This window comes from Anas platyrhynchos, chromosome 3 (assembly GCF_047663525.1).
Source record: "Anas platyrhynchos isolate ZD024472 breed Pekin duck chromosome 3, IASCAAS_PekinDuck_T2T, whole genome shotgun sequence".
In the NCBI taxonomy this organism is placed as follows: domain Eukaryota; kingdom Metazoa; phylum Chordata; class Aves; order Anseriformes; family Anatidae; genus Anas; species Anas platyrhynchos.
The window spans coordinates 67,200,707-67,212,799 of record NC_092589.1 but is presented as its reverse complement, the minus strand read 5'-3'; the positions used below and the strand labels follow the sequence as shown (position 1 = coordinate 67,212,799).

At 39.4% G+C, this 12,093-nt stretch overlaps 1 protein-coding gene across 5 annotated transcripts in view; it reads left to right on the top strand.

The window, feature by feature from the left end:
* Positions 1-11,835, top strand: part of PKIB (cAMP-dependent protein kinase inhibitor beta) — a 54,630-nt gene extending 42,795 nt beyond the window's left edge. For 4 of the 5 annotated variants that reach the window (XM_038177431.2, XM_072036059.1, XM_072036060.1 and 1 more), the window contains exons 2-3: positions 6,272-6,446; positions 10,931-11,835. In XM_038177431.2, coding sequence (XP_038033359.2) covers positions 6,299-6,446; positions 10,931-11,016 — 234 coding nt within the window. In that variant the 5' untranslated portion in view covers positions 6,272-6,298 and the 3' untranslated portion in view covers positions 11,017-11,835. Of the gene's footprint in view, positions 1-6,003; positions 6,105-6,271; positions 6,447-10,930 lie in introns of all 5 variants that reach the window. The other variant, XM_038177432.2, reaches the window with a different exon arrangement.
* The last annotated feature ends 258 nt before the right edge of the window (positions 11,836-12,093 follow it).

Below are 12,093 nucleotides of genomic sequence, written 5' to 3'. Positions count from 1 at the left end.
ACTCAGTGTCTAAAAGCTCACAATAAACCTGTTCTACCCTGTGTAGGTTTGCAGAAGGTGAACTTCACCATAGCATCTGCACGTTCTCCATAAGTACAAAAGCATTATGACTAATACATTACATAGCTTTTTTCTCTGCTCTTTCATATAACATAAGCTATGTGGAAGTGAACAGAAAATCCAGGTACTGTGTACAAGAGAAAGCAGAAGTTAAGAAAAAATATATTTTGTATTTGGACAGAAGATCATTGTGGTAGTCCTTAACATTTAACAAAGTTAATTCCCCATCTTGAACCATTTCTAATGAAAGCACAGACAAGATATATCTAGAAATTGTATGTCACCAAGGAGCAAAAATCGTCAGCTCCTGTCATTATCCTACAGTTTTGGCCAGCCTTTCAGATTCTGCACCCCAAACTGATGAGCACCTGAACAGTAGGAGCAAGATCTTGGATTTTGACTCAGTGCTTCTTCTGAGAAGACCAATACAGGAAATGAAGGGATGGTGTGAACCTGCTATCTCGACCTGACTGGTTTGAGACTAAGTGATAATAAGTTTTGAAAATAACATCTGGACGCCATTGCTTCAGATTATCAGAAATGATATTGCCCCTGGTACATGAAGATAGAGTAGGTCACATCCAGAGCAGAAGAACATAGATGTGTGTCCAGCTTTTTTCACTTTGCAAAGAAAACAAATTGAAAACATGTAAACAACATAGCAAACTTTCAGACGTCATGTTAAGAATGTCATGTATGAGCTGTAATAGCCCAGGCTGAGACATAAGATGTAGGAAGTCTGTAGACCCAAACATGCTTCTGCATTATAGATTCACTGAGACTGGAAATAGTTTAATTTCCCTGTTAGCATCTCTGGAGGTACTGGAAAGCCAAATCATCTTTCTGCCATGAAAAATAACAGAAACTCATTTCAACTTCAGTGATATAATAAAAATAAATAAATAAATAATAATAATAAAAAAGCTAAAGAATTTACTCCTTTTCCTGAGTGCTTCATTTTTAACTTCTGTGTATTTTGTCTATATTGTTATATATGTCTATATATGTCTATTCTGTCTATATTGTTTTGCCATGCCAATTATTAAGAAATGTGTGGTCTCTTATTCTAAGCCCAAAACAGTCAAGACGTCTGTGTATGCTATAGAAATCCTAAAGACTGCTTGCTTATATTTGTGTGCTGCCCACCACTAGGCAAATAAGTGTGTTGCAAATTTCATTGGTGGGGAAAAACACCAAACAGAGACCTCACAAAAATTGTTATGCAAATGTCAGGTTATTATTAGTCACGATCATAATCTCTGGACAGTCTTCATTAAAATCATGACTGCTCCTAACTTTTTTTTTTTTCCTTTTCTGTGGTCCTGTACTGCTTCAGGATAAAGTGTAAAGACTATATTAGCATGTATGACAATGTTCCTAGTCTGACATCTTTGGGAAGAGCAGGCAAAGCCACAAGGGTGCAACAGCCGCAGAAGAGGATGTGGAAGCATGGCAAGTGTGTAGCAAGGAGATGTGGTTTTCATCTCAGTTGCACAGTGGGAAGTACTGCATTCAATAAGTTTTCTGTTCTCCTTACTTGAACACTTTTGAGCCTACAGACTTTTGTGAAAAAGGTGCTTGAAGAACGCTCCTCTTACTTAAAAGTAAAACAAAAAATAAAACAACTGAAGTTCTTCTTAAATAAAACAAGATGCTGAAGTATATCTTACAGCAGGAGACCATCAAGACACAAAATCAATCAATCTGGCTCTAACAGTATTACTTGGCTATTCTATTTCTCAAGGGTTTCTAAGAGGATTTCATGTTTTCCAGTCTGGTCTCACTAATGAGCATTCAAAAGGACTGGAAAGGTGTTTGGGAAGTGTACCGTTCAATTCAATAGTGCAGACAAAGGCCTAAGAGAAAAGTTTTCAAAAGGAGAGAAGAGTCTGAGTGGCAAAAAGTGATGCGTTTGGTTGTTCGGTTTCCTATGTGGAGTTGCAACAACATGGATGTCAGGAACATTTTGACATTTCCTGAAGAATAGTTTGTCCTTATAAGCAGAACAAAAACAGTATTTTGTCTTTGTATAAGACAGTAAAAAGATGAGAAGAAAAAAGAACTATCACAAATGTGTATGGTGGTGACTTATCTACTTTTTAGTAGATAAGGTGAGCAAGAGACAGCACTGACATTTAATGTACTACGGCTACACACTGTAAAGCATTTTTGCCTTGATCCTCGATACAAGTTGTTTTGGGAGACTTATTTGTTCTTTTCCTTTGTCATTTATTTAAATAAATCTGTGACTCATTTTCCCCGGAGAAGCTGGCTATGCTGCTGACAAAAGAAGATTCAAAGATTAACAAACTAGTTGTCTTGCTTAGGAAAAAAAAGAAAAAAAAAAAGTTGTTATTTTGCCTGCCATCCTTTTTCTGAAGACACTCACTTGAAAATCTGATGGGTACACTAATCAAATTTTACTTTTGGTGGTAGCCAGTTTGCACAAGCAGACTTCTTCCTTCCCCGTTGTGCACCAGAGAGGTCTTGCTGTGCGTCCTTTGTCGTCCTGCAGGAATTTCAGAGGGTTATCCAAGAAGATTAACTTTATACTCCTGAAATCCCTTAGTGCTGTGTCATGGCCCATGAATGAGCAGCAAAATTAATCTGGTACCATGAAATACTGATGGAGTACTTGTTGTGTTACTTTTTATTTTAATGACAGCCAAAGCCCTTGTGCCTAGTTTCAGTAGGAGAGTTCTTCTGGCAGTCCATCTGCCTTCCTACTGTTGACCTGCTGCAAACAGCCACTTTCCCCACTCAACTCATGTCCCACCCTGTCCCTTCTGCTTCTGGGCTGCCTGGTTTTTGCTTCGGAAAAGAGAGAGGCAGCGAAGTAGGGAATCTTCTGCTCCAGCAATCTGTCACTCTTCCTTTAAACTGTATACCATTAGCCTGGTGAGCAGTGACATGGGAGGAACTTGACAACAATAATTTGGAAGCTAAGAAAGACAACTGCGTGCTGGCATTGGTGAGATGTACATATCTTTATCTAGGATAAGCCTATAACAAAATGAGCTCAGTGAAGCTGAAGGAGATGTTGCTGGTGGGAGGAGTGGAATTGGGAAAATTGATGTTGTGCACACTGTGATTATTATTTACTCTGTGAGAAAGCATGAAAAATGGTACACATAACATGTGTGAGAGGACGCCAGCTTCAGGAAGATAGTACCTGATGAAAATGGTGAAAAAAATAAGGCCAGACACAGATGAAGAACAGAAGAGCTTTATATCCATACCTAGATGTAGGACTTAGAAAATACTATTGTAAGGGAGCAGCAGAATGAAACTGAACAAAATCCTTAGAACATTAAAGAAAGAAATGCCATTTAGCTGCAGTGCCATAGTAAGGTATTTTAAATATGGTCTGTTCCATGTTTGTAGGTAGACTTAAGTTTTGATTTATATGAACCTAAATGGTCCTAAATTTTGATTCATATTGTAAATTATAAGCCTGCTGGAGTAGTCTCATCTTTAAAATATACTTAGAGAGTGTCCCGTATTCAGTCATTTCTCTCCAAACTTAGAAGTGTGCTACCTCAGTAAGTAGCCCTTAACTTTTGAACTCAGCCTTCTCCTCAGCCTCTGTTACCCAGGATTTAATACAGAAAAAATGAAGATAATAACATAATGGTAACTGCTACACAAAGGACAGTATATTGGTATTTTTATATAGCTACATTTCAATTATGCCCACCCACCTGACAGATAATGATGGGCTGATTTCATGTCCAACAGCTGTTCTAAGATTTGCCCCTGCACGCTTTTAAAATCAAATAAATCAAAATTCATGTACATGGAAGGATGGCAGACTGCCCTTCATCATCTTCCTGGGTTGCCTAGCATTATGCACTGAAGGGAGATTACATCAGGGAGAAAGGGTTGGAGAGAAAAGGGAGGGATTTGACATAAGCGCCCAAGGTGGCTAGGATGAAACTTTGCTACAGGAGAGGGTGGTTTGATACTGCTGTAGTTGTAGAGTGGATTTTCTCCATTTACAAAGTAATTGCAAGGGAGAAAAGAGGAAAAAATAAATGGACAAGGCAGGTTTGAGAAAGTCTCTGGTGTTTTAACTCATGTCAGTCTGGAGATCTTTTGATGAACAGCAGCCACCTCACAACAGTGTTGGCCCACCAACTGTGTGGTCGAAGTGAGATGGGCAGCACTGCAGCCACAACAATATTTTGGCATCAGGAACAAATCTTAATGCCTTTTCCAAGCAAAGGAAGATGCTGAGGATTTTCTGTTCTGTAACTTACAGTCCTTACTTGTTCTGGTGAGCATGTGGAGAAATATATTTAGGAGACCTACAGTCAAGTAAATATGAACACCTACAAAAAGCCATGAGACTGTCTGTAAATTTGGATTCATTCTCCTTATTTTGTTATTTCTTGTTCAGGGCTGAGCTCACCCATTTTAATGAACATACCATATTGCCTTATCTAAACCAGAATTGTGATACACATACCTTGTATGTTTTCTCAAAGTCATATTCTTGAGTGTCTTTTATCACTTTTATATTTTTGCTGCTTATGGGAAAGATTCATTTGGACTTGTCCTGGCTGTTTTCATGCAAGACAGAACTTTCAAATCTCAGGGTCAGAACCTTTAGTCACTGACTTCGGTTGAAGAAAGTGGTTTGTTTACCAGTTCAAGTCATCCTTCAGACTTGCAGATTTTACTTAAACCTCATTTCTTGCCAAGGAGGATTCATTTCTTTTATTACAACACATTCAGAGATACAAAAAAAAAAAATAAGTATATTTATTCTCATAATTGGAGTGACGCAGCTGAAGGAAGTTTGAGGGAGAAGAGGGAAATGTTCTTTGTGGTGGAAACAAGGTCAGCATCAGTAATCAAAGCTCTGCCCCTCCCTTCCTGCACATCAGAACAGGCAATGTTCAGCCTACAGATCTCCCTCAGTTTTTCTATCCACAAAGTGAGAGCACTGCTTTTTCCCAACCTTAGCAGAATTTTAGAGTGGTAACTATGATGAAGATGTTCTTATATGAAGAACAGTAAAAATGAGACTTTGCTTATCTAACTCTCATTCTACATACAGGCAGTTGTCAATCAAAACCTGATATTCTTCCATCAGGCAGGTCTCCAACCCGATCTGTATCCTTTCTACGTCACATGCTGAGCAGAGTGACACAGAGACAATATTCCTGTTCTTGTACTGCACACAGAACCGCACTCATACAGAGCAAGTATTGCTTTTAATTGAACAGTTCATGGCCAATTATTATAATTTGCGCTGTTAATTACTGGAAATTATTGTGTAAAATTCTGGTGTGATAGCCTTCTGTGATTCTTAATGAAACAGTTGCTAATGGGAGCTTTCACACACTATCCCTGTGTGTGACAGGCAGCTAAGTATCACCACCTTCTGCTCCAGGTGTTCTCACAGAAGCTGGTGCCCTGGGGTGTGATGCTGCAAACGCATCTATTCCTGATCCAAAGCCCATTGTGGTCAGCAGGAGTTTTCACTTTCAATTCAATTGGCTTTGAGACAGGCTTGAGGGAACAGAACACTGTTGGCTTTATTCAGTCCAGGGTTTGGTTATTTGTTAGGTAAAAGTCACATGCACAAGCTGAGGTTAAACCAAGCAAACAAGTCATTTCTGTAGGAGCAGAGGAAAGCAAGTGACTTGGTATATACAGGATAAAGAAATTTTGTGCAGTTTTTTTTTTTTTTTTTTGAGGGTTCTTTTTATATAATTTACTCCTTTGCAAAAGGAATTTGTTCTAACAAGATTCTAAATAATAGTCCAAACAAGATTCCTAATAAAGAAGGCATGTTCTGCTTTGTAGAGACAGTATGACTAAACAGAGTTTCAGTTCCCTTTCCAGTGGCTGTGTGGCAAAACCACTTATAAAGAGTGGTCATAAAAATGCATACAAGTGGCTGGCAGAAAGGTCTGTTGCTGACTTTATTTGCAGGTTTTCTGTAGGTCAAGAGCTGTGCATTGTGTTCCTCGGGTGTGCAAATGGCAACATAAGGAAATGCACAGGCACATACAGCTTCAGCACCCAACATTGAGGTATGTGGCTTTACTAACAACAGACTCACTGGGGCAAAGCCTGTGGCTGTGATTTTGTTGAGCGGCAGGTTTGATGAGTGTCCATCCCGAAGAAGCAGACTGATTTCATCATTGTTTTGTTTTGTTTTGCCAGGCTGTAGCTGTTTTCTTCTTATGTTTTTGAGCAGATGTTGCTATGAGGAAAGGAGTCAGCAATGACTGATGTGGAGCCCCTGGTCACAGATTTTGCAGCATCAGGAAGGTCGGGCCGCCGGAACGCCTTGCCAGATATCTTGGGCTCTCCTGCTGGTGCTGGGACTTCAGACCTGCCACACAAACTGGCCGAGCTCTCCGTTTCAGAAGGTAATGCCTGCACATCTCAGAATCAGACATTTCTATGCATTCTGCCATCATGCAATTTTGATGTCAATACTAATCTCTCTGTCTTCATTCAGGATTAAGTTCAACCTTCTAAAGCAGTTACCGCTTGTACCTCCTAACAAGACAAGTTAATTTTAACCCAGACTGAGTCTGCCACATCCACCCACAGATTCTCTGTGCAGTAGGTTGTGGAAGGGTGCTGGAAACTGAATTCCAGTTCCACTGAAGAAAGGAAGAAACAATACATTGCTGGGTAGAGTGGAAAACCATCACACCAGCTATAAATTAGGGTCTCCTCCTGCACTGAGATAACGTAGCACAAGACAGTAAGCTGTGCTGCTGATCCGATTACAGCTGTCATCCTAACTCAGACGTTTAGATTAAGAGTAGGGTTTGCACTGATTTACTCCTGCTACTAAGCTTTGGACATTGCTATCTGACAGCAGTGTTGTGTTTTGCCACTGTCTTTAGGTTGGTAAGTGCTCTGTTAATGAACACGGGTCTAATCGATGGTGGCTTTGCATTTGAAGATTTGTTTTTGTTCTGTTTCGTTTTGTTTGTCTTTTTACTTTCAGAGAGATTGTCAGATTCTTTTCACTGCTCAGAGTGGACTGAAGAAAAGCCTGATTTCTGATGCCTGTGAAAAGAGAATTATAGGTTGTCTCTGAGCATGGCTAGCCCCTACTTTTTTAGGTCCTGATTTGGAATAATTTTTTCTTTCTCATTCCTGTCACTTTTGCAGCTCTTACAAACACCCCTGCTGCTGGTGGTCTCAATTGTAACAGCTGCAGTGGTGCAGGGACAGTGCAGTGAGCCTGTGCTAAGGAATGGAGGGCCCATGAATCCGAGCAGGTTACGGGAAGGATTTCCAGGATGTATGTCCTGTATGTCCTGCTTGTATATTGCTTAAAGCAATTGCAGGGTGTTGAATTTACAGCCTCCTAAAACACCATGAAGTTGTTGGGGGTTCTTTGATTACAATTTGTTTTTGCTCTGAACATTGCATTTATACTCATGTCTTTGGGGTTCTGTAATCCAAACCCATCTTGGGCACATCAAAGGACTGCTGGTGGTGAAGGCAGGGTGGGCAGTAGGTAGGGTGGTGCTGGTGGGCAGGTAGAAACAGCATTTCCAGGAGGAATGCAAAGGGACTGGATCACCACCTCCTGGCTTTGAATGTGGGAAGGAGAGAGAAATAAGGATCTGAATGGGATCTGCTGGAAAGAGGCATTACCTTTGAAAAAGGGAATAAGGACTTATAAAGGGGAGAGGGTGGACATAAAAAAGGGGGGCGGAAACAACAAGGATGGTCAGATATACTTAGGCTGAAGGGCAGTACTGAGAAGAATTGGGGGAATCTGGAAGATCCCCCCAATTGTGTGTGACTTCAGCACTGAAAATCCATTCCGAAGTATAGACAGGCACTTAATGTTTAATGATTTAATTTTCAAATATGATGTTTGTTTGTCTGTTTTTTTGTTTTAATTTCAAAAAGCTCTTCCACCTGGCACAGGTTGCATGTGGTGAACAGGGAGCAGGCTCAAGCAAGAGGGAACTGTTTCCCTTATCAAAGGGGATGCAGATGGGAATTGCTGTTGTTATTAGTGTCAGAAGCTGTGGAAGTAAAGCTCTTGGACTGGCCAGTCCAATCCACTGAAATATTCATTCCTACATTACGTATAACTAACCTTTGTATTGTTTAGAGCAGTGAACCTTGAGGGACGTGCACAAAACCATGTTAAACAAAGCTCAAAACATACAGCAGTGGTAGATAAGTGGTGCCTCATGTTTGTTTCATTTTGGTCTCTGGAAAGCTTAGTAGTTGGAAATTATATACTTTTTAAAACATGGAAAATTTCTCTCTGATCCTTTTTTTTTTTTTTTCCCTGAATAAAAATAAACATGAAAGAGTGAATGCCTTGTTAAAAGAAATGTTACAGCACAACATATAATAAGCACGCTAGACAGAATAATCCTCTTCTGGTGTTCATCCAATGTATAAAGAAAAAGAAATGACACAGCTACATTAGTATTAGCAAAATGTACCAATGCTTTCTTACAAATGCAAGGACCAGCACTGCCAGGATTTGGAGAACAATTTAGAGCACGGAATTATCCTTTGCTTTTGTCGTCGGCATATAGCTGTACCAGAGCATGCCCGGAAGGAGCAGCGGCTGTTATCAGCACTCTGCAGTAATGATAATAGAAAGTGAATACAGGACACAGTTAGTCACACTGTGACAAGTGGGCCCTGCTTGGGTGCTTTTTGGGGTTGGGAATTGGGAATTCTACAAGTACCGAATGGGAATTACAGCCTCATTTTCTTGTCAGTTAAACTTCCAATCAGCCAGCAAGCAAAATGAGGGGAACTCGTCAAAATGGAGAGAAAGTTTGTTTGTAAGTTCAAATGCTATGACTGGGAAATTGTTTGCTTGGGAAACATTTTGGAACACAAGGAACTCTTTTGCCTGTCTCTGGCTTTAAAAATAAGCTATTAACAAAATGAAAGCCACTTCCAGCTCAGAGCAAAAAGGCTGGATAAATGAGAAAAGTGAAGATGGAACATGTGGCTATATAAAGCATGCCCTATTTTTTTCTGCTGTGAAAGATTCAGTGAAGATTGTGGGAAATGGTGAGGAGGACTCTCCATCTTGCTTCAAATTTAGCTAACGCTCATTGGATCATGCATTTCCTTTCCTTCTAAAACGCTGTTACTTGCTGTCAGAGAGAAAGGTCAGGAACAGAATGTGCTAATACCATTTGTCTGGTTGCGATAAGATGCATGTATTCTTTATGAATACACAAGGATCCTGTCTGTGTGATACAAATTGCTGTGTACCCTGAAGGCTGCACCAAATTCATGTTCTCATTGACACGGATGGGAGAGATTTTGGCACCAGCTACTTCTGTCAGAGCCTAATTCTGAAATTAAGGCTATCTGTAGCCTAACTACCTCTGGTGATGTGTTAGTTTTGGAGGGCTGATACTTCCCAAAGGTGGTCTGGTAGGAGGCTGTAGTGGAACCACGTTAAACAATTGATTGTTGTCACTGGTGATCCAAAGGTTAAAGAGGAGTCTGCAAGAATTTTGAGAGCAAAGAGGCCACACTGGCCACCTGTAATCTGCTTTAGGGGAAAATTCTGCAAAAAACTTGTTTGCTGATTTTTTTTTTCTAGGTGACTGTGTATGACTGACTTGATGCACTCAGCAGCTTAGCACTTGTTGCACACCTAAATGCTGCCAAGTACAAGATTAGATTTCCTTGAGCAAAGTATGTTTTCCTCTACCCTGTTTGCAAGACTCCACTGGTATTGGACATCCAACCCCACATAGAAGCAGCCAATAGAGGAGATTGCTCTATCTCCCCTTCCACAGCAGTGCTGTGCTATGTAATAGTGAAGGATGGCAAATAACTCATTTCTTAATTTACCAGTGTAAATCTCTAAAGCCTCCAAACCACTGAGCAGGCTGAGACCATCAAGCAGTTTCTGCCAAGAGCTTTAGCTGATACGTTGTTGTGGTATGTAGAGACCAAGATATATAATTCTTTTGTCTCTTTGTGATATTTAACGGCAAGTCTTCAGGGCAAATAGCTGAAAATGTACCCCTTAGATTATGACTATTAAAGTGGATAGAACTTGGAAGATGGTACAACCAGATTTGCTGAGCAGATCCCTCCTTGCCTGCAAAAGCTACGGTCTGTCTTAGATTTGTGTATACAAACTGTTTGTTACCATTGTTAATGCCATGTGGGACTTGAAGATAGTGTGAAAATAATTACACTTTGCAACGAAATCAAGGCAGGAGGAGTTCTCATTTCTCAGTGACAGAAATCAAGCATCAAAAGAGATGGAGCTGAATTCTGTTGTCCTAATGATGACCTTGACCATAAATCACTTATGCTAGGGCACGTTTACTTGTACTACTCATGTAATCATTCCACTGTAATGTATGGAAGAATGACCTTCCAAGCCAGAATACAAGGGAAAAAATAAAATAAATAAATATATATATATACACACATCCCCTCATCTTGTGAAAACCGGATGAATTTTCCATAGTATTTCTTGGTGAGGAAGGTCAGCCAGATAACTGGCATGTTCATAAATTGTAATGTTATCTACCTGAAACCAAGCAGTGCTGAGAGGAATGCAATATTCTAACCTGACTTTGGAAATAAACCAGAAAAAATAATAATAATGAAAAGTTATCTCCAATCTGTTTCTTACACATTGATCAGCAGATGCAAGGAGCAGGGAAATCAGCATCAATAGGAAATTGCTTTTGGATGATGCCTTTGCAATTTCTTTATCTTTTGAGTTAATCTTCTTTTCCAAAGCACCCATGAATGTGGTAATAATGAGCCAATCTAAATAGTGGTGATCAGTAAACCCAAATATTTGGCTGCAATTAAAAAGCTCTGAGAGTGTGTGTAGTATAAACATTGGATTCTGTGTTTTTTCTAGATGAAGGAGCAGAAGGTGGAGAAGTACCATCATCCAAAGCCTTGCTGGAAAGTCAAGAGGCAGAGGGAAAGAGCAGTAATTCCTAACACTTAAGGACTGCTGGAGTAGTGAAACTCATCAACAGACTTTCCAGAGTTTCCCTGTGTTGTTCCCTGTTCTCAAGTGTGGTAGCTACTGCAGCAGCACAGACAAGACTTTTGCACACCCTTGTATCTAGGTGGCATTAAGATGGAACTACTTTTTTTTTCTTTTTTTTCTACTGTAGTCCATCAGAATGTTCTGAACAATGTTCTACACATCCAAATGGGAAGAGAACTAAAGAATGTATCTGTTGTTCTGAGTTTTTTAATGGTTATTGTATTCATTCTAACTAATCTTCTTTGACAGTTTCAATGAATATAAATAGCAGATGTACCAAGTAATGATCGCTTTAAAATTAAAGACCTATTTCTTAATTTTCCAAAATAGCTTCTTTCTCTCTGACACAAAGGTGTATTTATTCTCCCCACCTTAAGACTATAATAAGTATGTATTAGATTACAGACCTAATCTGCAGTTTGTCTCCAGAGATTTTTGTTCTCATTAGGGATATATAGATGAATATGGAAAATAGAAAAAAACCATATATTTTTCTCTCTTCCTCCTGACTTCAAAGCATTTTGTATACCACTTAAACCACCAGTGTCTGTTTTTAAATGTTCTTTAAACTCTAGTTGATTATGGCAGATCATTTCACATATCCCGCTCCCAGCAGTCTTGCTACTTCTGTCATTTCTGTTTTCAGGCTTAATATTGTAGCTATTCATGTGTATCTGAAATAAAATAGCCATGTTTGTAAGTGATTAAAACTGTTTGATCTTACAATGAAAATTAAATAGCTATTATGTTTTCCGTCTTCTGTTGAATTCTTGATGTTTCTTTTATTTGACAAGACTTAAACCCCGTAACATAAAATTATTTCATCTCAGTTTTGCTTTTTTTCTTTACTGCTGATAAAGATGTTCCAATGTTTTTGGTATTTACAAAGGGTTTACCCCACTGAAAGGTATTGTTGTGTTATGGAAGTCATGCTCCTGAAAATACCCACATGCACCCCTTTATTGTAGATCAGAGATTCATGCACAGACATGCACCGTTACTGCAGCTGCCATTTTATGTGCTTT